General features: G+C 38.0%; 4 protein-coding genes across 4 annotated transcripts; 2 read left to right on the top strand and 2 right to left on the bottom strand.

Moving 5' to 3' along the window:
* Window positions 1-1,695: 1,695 nt before the first annotated feature.
* On the top strand, window positions 1,696-3,922 carry guca1b (guanylate cyclase activator 1B). Its single transcript, XM_084099996.1, has 4 exons — window positions 1,696-2,356; window positions 2,556-2,705; window positions 3,015-3,129; window positions 3,276-3,922. The coding sequence occupies exons 1-4, from the start codon at window positions 2,156-2,158 to the stop codon at window positions 3,413-3,415; spliced, it is 606 nt and encodes a 201-aa protein (XP_083956122.1). The 5' UTR covers window positions 1,696-2,155; the 3' UTR covers window positions 3,416-3,922.
* A 1,023-nt stretch (window positions 3,923-4,945) lies between these two features.
* Window positions 4,946-6,913, top strand: oard1 (O-acyl-ADP-ribose deacylase 1). The gene is made up of 6 exons (XM_084099995.1): window positions 4,946-5,050; window positions 5,282-5,357; window positions 5,667-5,835; window positions 5,920-5,978; window positions 6,125-6,237; window positions 6,427-6,913. Exons 2-6 carry the CDS (start codon window positions 5,334-5,336, stop codon window positions 6,527-6,529), a joined length of 468 nt encoding a protein of 155 aa, XP_083956121.1. The 5' UTR covers window positions 4,946-5,050; window positions 5,282-5,333; the 3' UTR covers window positions 6,530-6,913.
* A 509-nt stretch (window positions 6,914-7,422) lies between these two features.
* Window positions 7,423-11,954, bottom strand: apobec2b (apolipoprotein B mRNA editing enzyme, catalytic polypeptide-like 2b). The gene is made up of 2 exons (XM_084099994.1): window positions 10,880-11,954; window positions 7,423-8,638 (listed from the first exon to the last, which is right to left on the bottom strand). Exons 1-2 carry the CDS (start codon window positions 11,173-11,175, stop codon window positions 8,104-8,106), a joined length of 831 nt encoding a protein of 276 aa, XP_083956120.1. The 5' UTR covers window positions 11,176-11,954; the 3' UTR covers window positions 7,423-8,103.
* Window positions 11,955-13,889: 1,935 nt separating this feature from the next.
* Window positions 13,890-17,327, bottom strand: LOC311073455 (zinc finger BED domain-containing protein 4). The gene is made up of 2 exons (XM_084099230.1): window positions 16,821-17,327; window positions 13,890-16,449 (listed from the first exon to the last, which is right to left on the bottom strand). The coding sequence occupies exons 1-2, from the start codon at window positions 16,968-16,970 to the stop codon at window positions 14,707-14,709; spliced, it is 1,893 nt and encodes a 630-aa protein (XP_083955356.1). The 5' UTR covers window positions 16,971-17,327; the 3' UTR covers window positions 13,890-14,706.
* Between the last annotated feature and the right edge of the window lie 299 nt (window positions 17,328-17,626).

Here is a 17,626-nt window from a genome sequence, read left to right as displayed (position 1 = left end):
GACTAGGTTTTTTCTGGCCAGTGGCGCAATTGTTTTATGGAACAGTAAAATAGCACCAGGGATTGTTTGCGCCGGGACACGCCTCCTTTTTTGCGCTGAACCGCCCAGGGAGCGCAAGTTCATTCCCTAGTTTAGCGACGTGCTTTTGTGGAGGGAAAAGCGCGCTTTGCGCGGGTGCAAAATAGGAATGAAACATGCGTCGGTGTACAAAGTCAATTGCGCTGGGTGCAAGATAGGGCCCTTTGTGTTTGTTGTTTCAACGCGACGTCGCAGAAAAATAGAAACCGTTTCTAAAATAGAATCGTCGCGTGTCGCCGTCGCGGCTGGTTAGTACAAAAACTGATTAACATGGAAAAGATACCTTTTATCGCGCGTGTAGTTAGGACACGGTGTAATGCTCAGTCACTTGCAAAATAGTAAAACCAACATGAAAAAGAATCGTGATAAAATCATGAATCGTGATTTTCCTGAAAAAAATCGTGATATGATATTTTTGCCATATCGCCCACCCCTAATATGTAGCCTAGTGTACAAGTTCTCCATATTTGTTATTGTATTCTGAATTAATCCAATAAGATTAGTAATTATTTGTGCAATGAGTGGCCTGGATACCTCTAGGCCAGAGTAGCTTATCCTCGTGAAGTATGCAGTCAGCATTTTGGAAAAGGTCTTTAAAGTTCACCAACTGACAAAACACACACCTTATAGCCTGTTAAACTAGTACTTTAACACAAATGACTGTCTTTGACGAGTATGTTGACATGCAGGTGCGTGTTTAAACAGTAAAATGCATCAAAGCATTGTGAACATAGAGAGAACATAAGACAGGCACTTCTCCACTACATACTGTATATAACGAGAATATTGAAATCATACCATCAATGTTGCATTTATATCCTTTAATATCACATATAAGTTTCCAAAAGGAGGTTTTTGTGGCAATGTCTAGAGGATACATTTTTGGTTCCCCAAAGAAATTTAAGTGAACAGTTCTTAAAGGAACCACATTTATTCTTAGTGTGAGGAACATTTTAATAATCTGAAGAATCTTTTTCCTCTGTAAAGAACCTTTTGTGCAAGGGAAAGTTCCCATGCATGCTAAAGGTTCTTCATGGAACCAGATACCAATGAAAAACCTTTTTTGGATTTTTACTTTTCACTGCGGTCTGAAGTGGTACGAGTCCAGACAAAATGCAGCACCCTCATGAACTAGGCCAGACTTCTCTAGATCCTATTTTTGAAAAACTATAAATAGTAAGAGCAGAGGGCAGAAGGGATTATGACTCAGATTGTCTGAATGATTCACAGGCTGGAGTGATCGAGAGATGTATACGGTCGGGCAGGGGTTTCATGATCCAGGGACCCTCTCCCCATCCAGGCTCTCAGCCAAATAAGGGACCCTAAATGTAAAAATGCATATCATTAATGTACCACATTTATTATTTGAAATATATAGAATATACAGTCAAACCAAAAATTATTCAGACACCAGATATAATTTTTGATATCTCAAAATTTCTGATAGTTCATTTATGTCAGTGAGGATAGCAAAATAAAGTAAACTGTTACATATTATACCCAAAAATACATACAGTCTTCATACAGTGGATTACCAGTAAAATGTATAAAAATTTGGGACCAAAAATTGTTCAGACTCTTTGACCTGACCATGTTTTTTTTTTTCTTTAATTGCAGATGCGACTTTTTTTACACCACAGACCATAAATGATGGTTTGATATGCAAGACTCTATATATGGAACATTCTGTGCACTAAATGTTGAATTATAGCAAAGCTCTTGATCTCGTTTCAAGCTAATTGATTCAGACATGGATTGATATGAATAATCTCTTACTGTCATGTCATCCAAAATAGTCCTTGTGCTGAATCCCAAGCCAGTAGAGCACCTTCACTGAAAGGTTGAGGTTTCTTTTACACTTTGGTCAATTTTAACTTAGTTTAACTACGTTTTTTTCGGATATTTCTAAAGGGGATATACGTTTGTGTCCTAAATCAGACTTATTCAGTGTTGTATCATCATCTTGTGGGGCTTAAAGGTTTATTGGGATGTCTGAATCAGGGAGAACTCCAGGAAAGTGAAACTGCCCGATGTGATCAGCAGAGAAGCTTGTGTTTTTTATTGTCATCTTTTCGTGATGGGTCAACGACTCAGTGAGGATTCTGACGACAAAGAAATTGATGTTGCTGAACTGCAGGAGTGGTATAAAAAGTTTGTGGTGGAATGTCCGAGTGGAACCCTCTTCATGCACGAGTTCAAGAGCTTCTTCGGTGTAACTGGAAACCAGGAAGCGGCAGATTACATAGAAAACATGTTCCGTGCTTTTGATAAAAATGGGGTAAGTGATTCAATTTCAGTTACCTTACACAAAGTAGGCATAAACACTCTGTAGGAGACTGTGTAGACACTCAAAAATAACTTAAGACTATAATATAATGTATATCCCTATAGAGGCATATGTAATATATGTACATGAACTTAGAATTCTCATTCATTTTTGGCAGTTCATTCTTATTTTCTCATTCATTTTTTCGTAGGACAACACTATTGATTTTCTGGAATACGTTGCAGCCTTGAATCTAGTGCTGCGAGGAAAGTTGGAGCACAAACTGAAATGGACTTTTAAAATGTATGACAAGGATGGGAGTGGCTGCATCGACAAAACAGAGCTCAAGGAGATTGTGGAGGTAATCATCCCTTGTGTCCTTTTCCCATTGTCAATCACACCGACTTAAACATTAAACGGTTGAGATTACAATTCTTCAGTGGTTTACTTGATTTAAGAAAATAGAATGAAAGCCATAACCATGTATTCTGGTTGCATTTGTACTGAGATTACAATTTCACGACTGGTTTCATCACTTTCAAGTGAGATGTTTACATGGGATTAATCCAGATGATAGCAGGACATTTGTGTGCAGAGATGATATAACACTGTAAAGAAGACATTTATGCATTTATGATTAAAATAGGCACCTTTTACTTTACTTTTATAGTCAATCTACCGACTAAAGAAAGCCTGCCATGGTGAACTTGATGAGGAGTGTAACCTACTGACCCCAGATCAGGTGGTGGACCGAATATTTGAGCTAGTGGATGAGAACGGAGATGGTAAAACCTACTATGATTCATTATTTTTCTAGACAGTCACTAAACGGCTATAGCCAAACTCTAGGCTTTTTCCTTCTTTACATATCTGTGCTTAAAGGCAGCCTTTATAAAGAAGCTGATGCTGAGTTTCTGTCCTGCGTCCACAGGGGAGTTGTCTCTGGATGAGTTCATTGACGGGGCGCGACGTGACAAGTGGGTCATGAAGATGCTGCAAATGGACGTGAACCCCGGGGACTGGATCAATGAACAGAGACGCCGCAGCTCCAACTCCAACTCCAACTCCTGAACTCTACATTCACCAAAACAACCCTTAAATTAACCGACATATACATGTGCAGTTTCTCAACTACAGTTTTAGGCATGGTTCATGAAAGTGAATCTTGAGTTATCAGTACAAATTATATATAGCCTATTTTTATTTATTTATTATTTTACCAGTGTCTATCTCACGTTTATTTTTTGACCAACAGAATTCAGTTTATCTGGATGTATATATTCATGTTTTCTTTATTGTTTCTTTCGTTCTTGTTGCTAGGATCTGTGGATGGCTCACTTTAAATATTGATCTATTATTCTGCAGATAAGGTGCATTTGTTTAACTTTTTGCGGCATATTACTCTGTTTATAAATAACAGCCATCAGTTACAAATGGGCATATCTGATGTTTGTAAATATATGAATATTGCCTCTTGAATATAAGCCTCTTGAAGGTCAAAATTGTAAAAGTATTTGCATCTGTACATTTCTCAAAAATAAAACTCATCAATCATATATTAAATATACTATGAATTAATTTTACCTTTTTCTCATTTCTTTCAAGCTCACGCTATAGAATTAGATAAAATTTGGTGACATGCATTTTTGTCAGTTGTGTTACATATAATCAATGGCAAAAAGAAAAAGCAATTCTACAGTAACTGCACTGCCAATCATATTGCAGACTATTTTATTAAAACTGTGTTATAATCTGCTATATTGCTATCCCCTCACTGCAAATAACTTTTAGCCCCAGGATTGTCACTTTTTTAATATCAATGGTGAAACATAAAATTGTATTTTAAGTAGGCCTATTTTAACCCTAAAAATGGCTAGACCATAAAGAGGAATCAGAACATTTATTTATTGCTATTTTCCATATTCTTAGGACACAAATAATACAATTTCATGATTTTTTTTTAAAACATGACTTTTTGATTTTATTTGTATCCGGACACGTCGCCAGGTATATAATCATTGAAAAAAGAAAGCTTTTTTGGCAATGCGTGTTACAACACATTATAACCAAATTTGAAAAACATTTATTCGCTCATTACTTAAACTTAAACATTCTTTGTAAAATTCTGTTGAACAATAAGCATAATGCCTATTTATATATATAGGCCTACCCCCAAACTGGCGACATATCCTGGGAGATACAAACATTTACAGATATAGGCTATTATGAAAAATTTACAAATTAAATTCATAAAATTTCAAAACAAACATAAGCTAACGCTTAACAACAACTTTTTAAACATGTAAATACCCTCCAAATATAGTAAATATGTGAAATATATCAACTTTTATCTGAAGGCAAGTATATCCCAGGTGGTCATGTTGTTTTTAATTATGCCCGTGAAATGAATGAACAAAGTCACAAGATCTAAATATTCTCAACAAACACCCTTTCAACATGAAACCAAGAAACGAGACCTACACTCTCAAATGTTTGTATCCCCCAGGAAACGTCGCCCATTTTAGGGTTTAAAATATGAATTAATATTTATTGATTAAAATGGATATATAGACAGGACTCCCTGACGCTAGATGGCACTCAAGCCTTTCAATACAACCAATTTAAACCTGAGCTAGAAGCCAAAGTGAAACCAGTGTTTTCGTTGTTTAAAAGGATACAGAACACACGTTCAGCTTTGTTGTTGAGGTAAGTTATCAAACCACCAGCTCTAACCAACACACAACGTATCTAACCAGGGAATCTCTAAGTACTTGAACATGTTATGTTTGTGCACCTTAACTCTTCGTAAATGTTAGGTTGTCACTGTTTTTTGTATGTACTTTAAACAATGATTAATTGCATTTTCTGTTGACCCAAAACATTTTTTTTAAGGTTTCATGATGTATTGATTGACTATGAGCCTGTGATACATTTTAGATATAGATAGTGGAAAAATACCCACAGTGAAGTCCCTGCTCAAACGTCAAAGATGGACAAGATCGTGCGGATGAAGGTATGGCAGATGTTTTTATTCGTGTAACATTAGTTTTTTTTACTGTTTTACTTTTCAAATCTGTGTAAAGATTGCCCCTGCAAAAACATTTGGAAATGATCCTCAAAATGAAAATGAAAGCAACTTGCACTGACCTTAAAATATGTCATTGCCATTGTTTTGTCTCAAGATGCACATCAGGAAATGTTTTTTCTATGGCACTTTTATAAAAGCTACTTAAATGTCCTAATTAAACTAAGGTCTAATCCTGGCTTAATCTAAGCCCTGTCTGTGAAATCAGGCTTTTATGTTCTTCCTCATTTGTTGCAGCTCCCGTGCAGCACAGGGTGGCGGCTGCTCTACATGAGAGGAGATTTGTTCACCTGTCCGTCCACCGATGCCCTGGCGCACTGCATCAGTGAAGACTGCCGCATGGGGGCAGGGATCGCTGTGCTCTTCAAGAGACGTTTTCGTGGAGCTAAGGAGCTTCTGGCTCAGAGTAAGTGTGAAGTGCACTTCATATAACACTCAAATCACACACATTTGATTCTCAGTTTTCTTTGCTGCCTTCTGTTTTGCGTAGATAAGCATCCTGGGGAATGTGCAGTCCTTAAAAGATCTGATCGTTTTGTGTATTACCTGGTAAGATGGCTTTTAGCGTTTATTTCACTTTAATTCACATCTGTTCTATGTTTTTCTAAATAAATTAGGATGAGAGTAGAGTTTTCTGGACTTACAGCTTTCTTTGTTCAGCAGAAATGACCTTTTCCACCTTTTTCCTGCATTAGGTCACAAAGAAAAAGTACAACCAAAAACCCACCTATGACACTCTCAGAAAGAGCCTTGTGTCTATGAGGGAACACTGCTTGGCCAATGCCGTTAACAGTATATCCATGCCTCGGTAAACCGACACGTTTAATAATAGCGCTATTTTGAATATGAATCTACCTAAATGACTTTTTGCTCAATACTCATATATAGCTTGATAATTGCATTTTTCAATACCAATTTTGCGTAACTTTTCTTTGAAATTACTTTTTATTGTTCTGCTGAATAGACTGCAATAACTAACGTAATTTTCTCTTGCTAGGATTGGCTGTGGTCTGGATAAACTGGAATGGGAAAATGTGTCTTCCATTATTACAGAAGTCTTCCAGGACACAAAAATCACCATCACTGTGTACTCAATCTAGACCACAGCAGGTCTGAAACTCACATTATTTCTAAACCCTTCTTAAAGAATGGTCTACGGTTTGCTTTTTGTTCCAATGGAATTTCACAACATGCTGTGTGGTGGGTGTTAATTAGTCTTGTTCTGGATTGCATAAGCGCTAAAGAATGTGAAAAGACTGTTCTGTTTATATACACTAAGAATTTTCGATGTTCTTTTCACCACTAGAGGGTGCATGTCTTACTATTTGACTTTTCAAATCTGTCAATATTGTCCCAGATTACCTCTGCAAAAGCATTTAGAAATGATCCTCAATGGGGGTAAAAATGATTGTTTTATTGGATTGCTTGAATCTTAAAATGAAGAAATTGTTTAATTTTGTAAATAAAGTTCAGTATGTCTTCAAGTTCATATTTTTCCAGTAAAATATTACTAATTAAGTGTACCACAATATAAATGCACTATAAATGACCCATAAATAATGATTTCACCATTATTCTGAAATTCTTATTTCCAATTGATTCTTTAGTATAGCAGTTCCTGGAGACGTTCAAAAGTTGTTGCTTACTAGCATTCTACTTTTACCATGTCTTTCTATGGCAGAAATGGTAAGAGTAGTATGCAGTTCTGCAGTCATTTCGAAGGCTATGCCCTCCAAAGGTCGCCTTAGTCGGCCACATGGATCATCGAGGCTATCGTTTCAGTGAAGCAACCATTATAAAAACTACAGTTATTCCTCGTGAGGCATAATTACTGTCATTTCTTTCTTACTTTGGAAACAAATGTAACCTGTGCGTGTAGCCTTCGAAATGAGACGCAGCTATGTGCAGTTTTGATCCACTGCTTTAGTATATCATAAGCAGCGTTGAAAAGCATCATACCTTTATACCGCTGTCTTTAGATTGTACTCATGATAGGAAATTGACTCATGTTTATTGCATTAACATATAGGATTTCAAAATATTAGACAAAATTAGAATATTTAACCATGATGCTTAGAGCAAAGCAAACTATATTTTGGTTTGCAAAAGAATATACTTGGAATTAACTGGAAAATAATCAGTTTCATGCTTGGAATTTACATTACACCCAGATGTTTGCCATCTAAAGATTTTCCTAAAATTTGACTCTATAAAATAGGAATATTAACAACAGCTTGTTCCTTTGCTACTTTGTACCTCATCTACCCCTAAAAGGTGAATTTTAATACCTTAGAGTATTAATACATACCCTTAAGGTATTACTATCAACTTTTATGGGTAAATAAGCTGCAGAGTTAAAAGACATTAAGAGACAAGTTACAAGTTAAAGGTAAATTTTTTGCGCATTTTTTCTAAGAATGTATGATATCCCTTATATTTGAGATACCTCACTAAATACTACATGTGAGTGTGGTTTGAATTCATTAATTGGATTATAAACTTATGTAAAGTCACCCATGTGATGTTACAAGAGAAATAGTGTTGACAGAAGAAACAACACTGCTAAAATGACAGGTTGATTGTAATAATTTGCTTTTAAGTACCAATTTCCTTAAAGGCAGTTCATTTGCGGTATTAAACAATCTTAATCATTGGCCAGCAGCAGTTCTTTATCCTACTTTAAAATATCACGCAACTTCTCATCATAATAATCATAGCTATCTTGACAGTCTTCCCATGGTGCAAAGTTATCTTCCTCATTCTCAACGAAAGTAGACCAAACATACGCAAAATCCAAAGGCCTCATCATGCGTAGTTTACATCCCGCCCTAGCTAGCGCCTGAAGTCCGGCCTGTATCTCTGGTTCCTCCCACTGGAAAAGGCGGGAGCAGTGGATATTAAGGCGCAGTGACTTGCGTGCTTGCAAGATCTCGATAAGCTTAGCGGCGCAGGCTGCGCAAGGGCTCGAGGACGTGTACCAGGTCACTGTGTACTGGAGTGACTTGTCGTAATAGGCCAGCACCAGTTGAAAGAAGGCCTCTTCAGCGTGTGAACCCGTATGCTCATCCTCCAGGTAACCACGAAGGCCGTCTGCCTCTGTAGCGCCCCCTTGAATGTCTACCTGGTAGCACAGGAAGGTCTTATTGCGCCCGGAAGAATATTCCACGTTTTTAAACTGGAACTTGAAGAAGGTGGGGTTGATTCTGTCTCTGTGGGAAGAAGGAGGACATTTGGAGTCTTAAGTAATGCCTGACTTTTATAACCTTTCCTGTTTTCTGATTTCAGCAGAATTCCAGCAATTAGTGCAAACAATGCCTAAGACATAAACTCACACATTCCATTGTGAGAAAACTGGAATACACCACACAAACCAATTTTTAAAACACTAGGCATCATACACGTTTGTAAATGGTTACAGAGAAAAACTGGGCATCATACAAGACTGAGATTCACACATTACTAGACTAGTTCTTCTGAACGAACATACTCATGTAGAGACATGCACCTCGCTGCTAGGAGACACATGACAGATGAAAATAATATGTGTTATAAAATATCAAACGTGTTCTCAAACACATATTCTCCGACTGATGAAATCCCATCAACCCATTAAGCAAGAAGTGTTTTTGCTTGGGAGGCCACTAATAGGCCTACAGTGACTCAAAGGGAGTTAATAGGCTTGTATAGAGCTCTTTGTTGAAATATATTCTTATAAAATCTAGAGTTTAATTGTGATATTTGGAAGAACCGATTGTCTGATAAGACAAAAACTGAACTTTTAGCCTCATGACACTACAAGACAAAGTCAATGGCCACTTAAACACCACACCTATGTGCTTGCTGAACACTGAACTTCAAAACCAGACATTAATGGTAAACAGGTCCTAACAGCTTTTACTCTTCAGAGAAGGATTTGCACTAAGTTGGATCATGGTTGTGGAGATTTGAAGTTTTTTCACATTAGGCTCAGTAAACCTTATAGACCTCACTTAGTGAAGTCACAGAGCTCTTCTGCCCTGTAAATCTGTATGCTTGCTTTTATGCTACCGTTGTTACTGTGGGTGTAGCTGAAATAGTGAAACGTTAATTATTAGGCGGTGTCCACATACTTAGTCATTAAGTGCCAAAAGCATCATGGTTTAGGGATACGCCTACTAGTCTGTGGCAAGAACAGGAAAAATCATAAAGACAAAAAAGAGAAATTGATTGCGCTGAATAGCACACATATAAATCCTAAAGAAAAAAAAAAGAAAAAAATCACTGGGGTTTAAAGCAATGCCCTGGATTGGTCTAATTCACACTGTTGCCCAGCAGGATGGAATTTGAGATGTATCTGTTGTCAGAGGTGATCCAACCATGTATTATTTCTAGAGTGATAAATACTTATGCATTAAGTTCTAGTCTATCATAAAGTTTTAATTTGTTAAAATGTATTTTAAGTGAAGTAATCTTAAAATCGATTGTGGTGTCATTCATGCTGAATAATAAAATGTGAAACAGTTTATCTACAATGTTGTATAGAGAACATTCTTCTACCTTGATATTAGATGAAATGCAACATTTATACCATGCTGTTGTGAAAAGATACTCTACCCCTTAAAGGCGCATTTTAGTACCTTAAAGTAGTAATAAAGTAGTAAAAAAAAAGTTCCCATTAAATTGAAATTGAAGTTTTTTGGCTTTTAGTATGAATTTTAGCCTTAAGGTTATCTATAAGCTAGTGTGCTCCAAAACAACGCCAAAATTCGTGTTTAGAAGATATAAGCATTCAAAACGTAGTCACTTACTTCCGCCAATATGGATCAATGATTTAAAATCGGTCACTTGTTACTATTTACTATTTTCTACATGGTGAATGGCACATAGTGCACTAGGGGATAAGGGAGCGATTTAGACAGTGTAAATATGCGTTTCATTGGGGTGAATGAAGTCTGGTTTGGCATTAGTGTCACGTGAACCGCCGCAACGCGCACACAGTCTGCTCCGGTCCACAGACACGGATCATATGCGCAAATCTATCGGACACATTTGAACTCTGCAATGCTATATTTTAAAATGATATGGAGGAGATTAGAGAAGAAACGGTTAGGAATCTGCTGCCTTAACGAGCTCAATGGCTCTTGCCAATATGATATAAACGAAATGCAATTGGCTATTTTTTTAAAAAGTCCTTTAAAAAGGCTCTTCCTGTTTCAGTGGAAATTACCAACACATTGAATAATGCTGTGTTTCAAGGCGCTTCAGTTCGCCTTTGAGGTACTAAGGTGGAGCCATTTAGGGGTAACTATAGGGTACAAAGCTGTCCCATTAAAGGTAGGCTACTGACCCAGTGAAAAGCTATTTTTGCAATAAAAAAAATTCTTAGGGTGTATGACTGTTCTCACTGAGTGATAGAAATAGGGCTATTACTATGGGTTCCAGTTAGTATAAGTGAAAGATGTGTGACGTACCCTACAATGATCTCAAATGGAGGAAGCTCCATAGGCTCCAGCTCAAACTCCTCATCTTTGACAGGGCCTTTGGCTCCTTCTGCTATCTCCCCATTTCCTTGTGGCATCTCCTCATCTTTTTGCTGATTTTCTGGGGTCTTCTCCGGCTTCTTCGTCATCTTTTCATCTTTAACCTTGTTCTTTTCTTTCTCCTTTTGAGGTTTACTCTCTACTTTCTCCACTTTCTCCACTTTCTTCTCTTTCTTTTTCATCACACTGCCTTTACTGGGAGTCTTGCTGTCCTTTTTGTCCGCCATGATTTAGCTGTGCGATGAAATGAGTCTGCTAGGTGGGAGCGTGTGAGGGGTGCTGTTGATTCAGTGTGTGTGAGTCAGAGAGATGACAGCCAAAATATGTTCCTAAGTCTGAGAGTTGGAGATGAAGATAAAGATAACTCACTGTCACAAACAGGAGCTGGTCAGAGAACGCACAAGGGAGGGAGACTGAAAAGGCAGCTGCTCTCTTGTTTCAATGCTATAAAAAGGCTAAAGTATAATGAAGAGGGGGGTTTTCATACATTCATTGTTTAAACACACCACCACCCATTTGTTCAACAAGTGCTTCAACTAGCCTTTTTTCCAGCTCAGTTTCAAATATTTAATGAGCATTGACATATAACCAGGTATATAACCAGGCATTTCCCTTCCCTTCTAATCAGGATATTATTGCTGTTTACACACCAACAACAGGCAGTTTATTAATAACTGTAGTTTGGCAGAGAGTTCAGAATGACTCAGTCTCTTCACATAGTGAATGCCATATTCAGTTTAGGCCCTTACGACCCTCACATCAAGGTCGTCTAAAGGTCAGCATTGCACTGACCAGTCCCTGAAAATCTCTTCTTTTTTTTTTGCATTTACTTACCTATTGGTAAACTGTGTCATTATTGTTTACAGATACTTGAGTTGTGTTGGAGGAACTGAGTCACTTTCTAGAAGATAACCCCTTGTATTTTAAGGTTATATTCTTGTACAGAGTGCTGATGTCCCTACTCTACCCATTAGAGTCATTACTAGTTCCCTTCCAGCTTTTGTACACATTCTTGAACTTCTTCCAGAGCCGGGAAACCTGGGAAAGTCCAATGGTTTTGGCTATGTTTAGAATACTAGCATACTTACTGAATACTGCACAGTATACACTATGTACTACTATTTTAAAAAATAAAATAAAAAATACTATGTGAAACAGAAGGCATTTTTCATGTTAAAAATTATCATCACATGTTTAATTCCACAAATCTGCCCAGCATCTTTTGGCTAATATTCTGGTTCATCCATAACAATAGAACAAAGAAGAAATGGAAGATCAGTGAATGGGATATGATGATTTAGTCGTTAGGCTACTTCACATTTTTAGCAAATGTAGTATGCCATTCGAGTCCTTAACATAATGTGCATAGTATACATAATACTGCAGCAATAGTAAGAGTATAGCAGTCCCACATCTCTGACTTGTAGGCTAAAATGGTTATTGACCATAAAAAGCAGGTGCATTACTAGGGTATTTATTTTAAGAGTCATATTAAGTCAATTGCTATAAAGGTTGTATGAATACAGAACACATCCTGAGAACAGAAATGTTTGATCAGTTATGAATTGTTTAAATATAGACCTGAGTAGCTGGTGTTGGGTCATGTATCGTCCATTATAAAAGTGGACGTACACATTGTTTAGTAAAATACAATCTCACCTCCCCTGAGCCACAGTATTTAGCTGAAGAGCTATGGGACGTTTTTCTTTCACATTAATTAATTATATCAGTAGGCTAGATTTATTTTATCTGCCTTTGACAGATAACGTCAAACTCTTGATAACTGAAGTGCATTATGGGTATAACCATCTTTTTGGTGGTATACTGTGGTCTGATGTACTAAAATCTAAAAAGTTTTTCTTTTGGGTTTTTTGTGCACGCTCCTATAGACTCCAGTAACTGAATGTTAACTGAATGGCCAAAACGCATAAAAAGTTTCTGTTTTTAGTTGAAAACGGTGTCATGTAAACGGCCCCTAAAGCAGCATAAATTTTATAAGCTCTTTGTTATGCATAACAGAGATTAGTTTTAAAATTAATTAAACACTAGCCTACATTTGTCAAATCAAATGTTCCAGTCTACTGGAAATATTTAACATTTAATGGCTTGAAATATGTTATATGCATAGTTTAACTGGAATGACTTAATGAGTTCACAGTATATCTTTATTTAAAATGGATGTTGTATTCAGCCCATGATGTATAATAACGCCCCATGCCAGTTCTAAATGTTATTTTCATAGCAAATAAAACTGACCATCATTTGCTGCGAATGTGATGTGTAGGTGTGTTTATGTGGTATAAACACACCTACACATCACATTCGCAGCAAATGACTCCTTTGTTGGCATAGAGATTGCAATTATAGGCAGGATGGCAATTTCTTGTGAGGTTTGGCAAGAAGGGAGCGTGACAATGAGAAAATGAAATTGCAATCGGAGCCATTGCTACTGCTATTTCAATATGGCTTTGCCATTCCTGCACGAATGATGGAAATGAAATGTCAAATGGACTTTGCTTTTCCATTTGAAATTTGGCAGACGTGTGCACAAATAGAAAATGCAACTGCAAGTACAATTTTGCCCAGAATATGATACTGTAGTATTACTGAGACTGAGTGGGAAACTGATATCAGGATTCACATCCCATATACACACTCACAAATGTTCATTATTTCTGCACTGCAGCAGTGCCACCCTGCCTTACACATAAATCTGTTTGAAATTGAGTTTATTGATTGAATGTCTCTTATTTTCTCCTCCACATGATCAGAATACAAGCACACATAAACTCCACTGTTAAGATACAGAACCTAGCATATGTGTGCTGTACTTATTACTGTAAATACACACACACTGACATGATTGTGCTATGAAGACAGTGAAATTGCTTGACCTTTGGCATATTATTGCATGGCAAAGTATTTATGACAGGACAAGAAGTCAGGTTTGATAAAACACTTTTTACTGAAATGGAAAAGTCTTTTTCACACAAAAAGTCTTTAACACACACCAACTCTTCTTGATATCCCACAGCTCTGTAAGATAGGAGAGACTACAGTCCACCATCAGTGTTCTCCAATTTCCCATATTCCTGAAATGTAATTATTTTCAATTACTGAACCTGCCTGCAGCTTTCTAGGGGGTAGGTTTTGTACACAAAGAACCCCCCCCTTCTTTCCTTAAATAAATATAAAGCTAACTAATATACATAAAATGTTTAATAATGTTTTACTGGAAATGTAACACTTTTTCTTACAGGTGTTCTGAGAAAGCATTTGGCTGCAAGAATTTTTTTCTGGGGTTCTACAACATGCTGATGGAAGGCGAATTATTCTATAAATATTTGACCATGAATCAAGTGTGCACTGTACTTATCTGATCCTGTTGCATTTTGGGGGAGTGAAAGTTAGTACACAGAACTGCAATCTGCAGTCTGCAAAAAAGGCAACGAGCATCTGATTAGGAGTAAAGATATAATAGGTTAACACTATATAATAACTTTCATTACATATATATATATGAACGTTTGAAAATTATTATACATTTTTACCCATAATAAGTTAATTTTATATCATTTAAGTCTAGCCTTTTTAACATGAAAAAGGAATTATTTGCTGACAAAAGTAGGTTGCTTCCTTTTGGGTAATTCTACAGTATTTATAGTGAGATACATATCAGGCACAATCCCTGTTTTGCATTTTTGAGGTGTTTGGTTTGATATCAGTAAAAAGAAAATTCTGTAAAGCTCTCTTTGCAGTTAGGACCAAAGTATCCTATAGTTAGCCTTCAAGTAAATCAGAGTGTCCAAGTTTTTGGGCAGAAATCTGCTTTGTTCTGGTCTGAGAGTCTTGCTAACCAGGTTAAATATCTGGTCCACTGATGTGGTTGTTGCTGGCACGGTAAAAACTTTCTTGGCTACTTGTGAGAGCAATGGGAAATCGATGGACTTGCGCTTCCAGTATTGTAGTGGATCCTCATCTGTGGGTTCTTCGTGGAGATATGTGGACAGCTCCTGCTCCACTGTCTTGGCCTGGGCGGTTGGCCGCTGCTTAATGAAAGAGAACAGCTTACAGCGTTTGGACGGTGACGGCTGGGCCTCTGAGTGATGTTCTAGTGGACTCAAAGGAGTATGCTTTCCAACTTCTTCCAGCAGCACCTGTTTGTGCCAGTCGCTGTCACTGCTCCAGGACAACTTGAACTGTGGGTCCAGGGTGGTGGCGGTTACGTAAAGAGGGTCCTCAAGAATGCCTGCCAGTCTGCGGTCCAGAGCTTGAGACAATCCCATCACGATCACAGAGCACTGGTGAGTTACGACCTCAGCCAGGTGCTTGCGCAGACCCAAAACACAGGGCAGGCCTAGGCTGATGGACACGTGCTTGTCTCCTTGTACCATGTCTGATGCCTCTTCGAAAGGCTCCAACACTTCAACCAGCTCCCGCAGCACCGCTTTTTCTAAGTTACCGAGAACTAGGTCATTTCTATCCACAATGTCTTCAAGAAAATCCATTGACTCCACCATTTGGCGCAATATCTTTAACTGAGCGTTCCACTTGTCCATGGAAGAGGGTCTTTGCCAATTTGTTGAGGTATTGGAGCCAAACACTTGGACAAGTTTTTCAGGAGCCACTGTAGCAATTACGTAGTTATAGAGGTGGGCTGCTTTACTTAGAGGAAGTGATATCTGAGGGGAAGCGCAAACTCCTTCTTTAACACACTGAGCTAGCAATCGAGCAAAACAGTCTATCCTACTTCGACCAAGACAATGATCTAAAGACTTGCAGTTCTCGTTGTTACTGATGGCTTCTCCTGCTCCAGGCTTTTCATCGCTACAATCTTCCTCCCCTTCCTCATCTTCTTCACCGTTTCCAATGAGATTGAACCCAGGAAGACGAAAAGGAGATCTGTTTTCACAAGGCGAAAGGTCAGCGACGACTCTGAACACTTTTCCAGACACACCATAGGATTCAGAGATCTCATCAAATTCACTGAGCATTTGCTGAGTGTTGCTGTGGTCTGTTAGCGGTAAGCAAGCCAAAAGAGCGGATCTAATGTGCCAGTCTGCGTTTATGAAGTGGCAAGTCACTCCAAGATACCCAGCACCCACAAAGCTGCTTCTCCACAGGTCAAGGGTCACGCTGCAGGACTCTGCTCCTTTTAGAGCCTGTTTGGCTGCTAGTTGCACTTGGGAGACATAGGCTGGCAGGAGCTGCTGCTGTATGTAATGGCATGGTACCGGTATGTATCGGGGCTCCAGGAGCTGAAGAAGCTCACGGAAGCCCTCATATTCAACTATCTGTGTCGGCTGCAGGTCTCGGATGATCATCTTGGCGATGGCTTCCGAGATGAGGGATTGCCGAGGATCACTGTAGTCAAACTTGTTCATCCCAGGACTGCTTTGAGAGATCACTCGACCACTTGGTGGGCCAGTACAATTCTGCATTGCCTCTCTTTTCACATCTTTCTTCCTCACAAACTCATCGTACATGGCCTGATGTTTGCGCTGTGGATGTGACATGATTATATACAGGTAAAATACATGTAGAACCCAATATATAAAACACATAAAATATGTAAACACACACAAACAGAATATTAAGGGTTCTGGGGGACTTTTTAAGAATCTTTTTTTCTTTTTCAAATTGCACAAAGCACATTTTATCAAAATACTGTATGCTATTAATTATATATTTTTTATTTATTTATATGACTTTTTACCAGGAAGTTTTTATTTTTTATTCATCTTTAAATGTCCATGACTGTGGGGACTCTGAATAGTGCATTAAAAGTGCTCATGCATAGATGGGTAAACATCTCCTCATTTGTCTCGTTATTAGATACAAAACACTGTTACATACCAAAATTAACCCTTACCTTTAAATGTGTAACAAAGTTAGAAGTAACTGTCCGTTTAGCCTGAATCCTTGTGCCGCAAGCCTTGCAGTTAGATTCAATTTTGCCATTTTCTCCCTCACAGACGATATTGAAATAATCCAGAATGGAGACCCTAGATTTTGACGCCATCAGTGATCTTGTTATCTTCCACGATATGAACAATACAGTAAGAATAACACCGAATAAAAATGAAAAAAATTTGATATGCTCTTTTGTTTTCCGAAATATCAGTCTAGCTTTGGGATTCAATAGCCTCGTCTCAGCATTGAGATAAAAGCATAGTAATCTGACCAAGATAGCGCCGTGTTCACCTGATCTGACACTGATCGCATCGTCCTATCGTTGTGAAAATGTCTTCTCGGATACACGTCTCAATAAAAACATTACACACGTCCCTCAGATCTGCGGGAGAGAGCAAATTATGTATTTTGCCCGGTGTCAGCTCCGACCGTAAACATCGCTATCCGCTAGCAGCTCTTTTGAGATGAACACCAGGAAGTAGAATGGACAATTTATTTATTTATTTATCATTCTGCCTCTATTTGTCTGTTTTGATTCTATTCGTGAACAGGCACCCACAAATTGATAAAAGGGTAATGAAGTAACCACAATAAAGGCCGGCATTTCTTATATTTTTCGTTTTGTACATAACGTTACGCCAATCGAATGCAGTGATTTAATATAATCTTACTGTAGCTAAAATAGGCACGAAGGCGAGGACGCGCCTGATACTTCTGCTCGTGCACGTTCGCGTCTTATGTTGTTGTTATTGTTTTTAGGTTTCA

This window comes from Abramis brama, assembly GCF_963993115.1.
Source record: "Abramis brama genome assembly, chromosome: 22".
Lineage (NCBI taxonomy): Eukaryota > Metazoa > Chordata > Actinopteri > Cypriniformes > Leuciscidae > Abramis > Abramis brama.
Note: the sequence above shows the minus strand (reverse complement) of the source record. Positions and strands in the feature narration are given on the sequence as shown.

What these genes read in the sequence shown, in the direction of transcription:
- guca1b (XM_084099996.1), top strand. Translation starts at nt 2,156, where the DNA reads ATGGGTCAACGACTCAGTGAGGATTCTGACGACAAAGAAATTGATGTT. An exon ending in AGCTCAAGGAGATTGTGGAG is followed by an intron (nt 2,706 to 3,014) that starts GTAATCATCCCT and finishes TTACTTTTATAG; the next exon opens with TCAATCTACCGACTAAAGAA. An exon ending in AGTGGATGAGAACGGAGATG is followed by an intron (nt 3,130 to 3,275) that starts GTAAAACCTACT and finishes CTGCGTCCACAG; the next exon opens with GGGAGTTGTCTCTGGATGAG.
- oard1 (XM_084099995.1), top strand. Translation starts at nt 5,334, where the DNA reads ATGGACAAGATCGTGCGGATGAAG. An exon ending in ATCGTTTTGTGTATTACCTG is followed by an intron (nt 5,979 to 6,124) that starts GTAAGATGGCTT and finishes TTCCTGCATTAG; the next exon opens with GTCACAAAGAAAAAGTACAA. An exon ending in AACAGTATATCCATGCCTCG is followed by an intron (nt 6,238 to 6,426) that starts GTAAACCGACAC and finishes TTCTCTTGCTAG; the next exon opens with GATTGGCTGTGGTCTGGATA.
- apobec2b (XM_084099994.1), bottom strand. Translation starts at nt 11,175, where the DNA reads ATGGCGGACAAAAAGGACAGCAAGACTCCCAGTAAAGGCAGTGTGATG. An exon ending in CCATTTGAGATCATTGTAGG is followed by an intron (nt 8,639 to 10,879) that starts GTACGTCACACA and finishes TTCTTCCCACAG; the next exon opens with AGACAGAATCAACCCCACCT.
- LOC311073455 (XM_084099230.1), bottom strand. Translation starts at nt 16,970, where the DNA reads ATGGCGTCAAAATCTAGGGTCTCCATTCTGGATTATTTCAATATCGTC. An exon ending in ACTTTGTTACACATTTAAAG is followed by an intron (nt 16,450 to 16,820) that starts GTAAGGGTTAAT and finishes TCACATCCACAG; the next exon opens with CGCAAACATCAGGCCATGTA.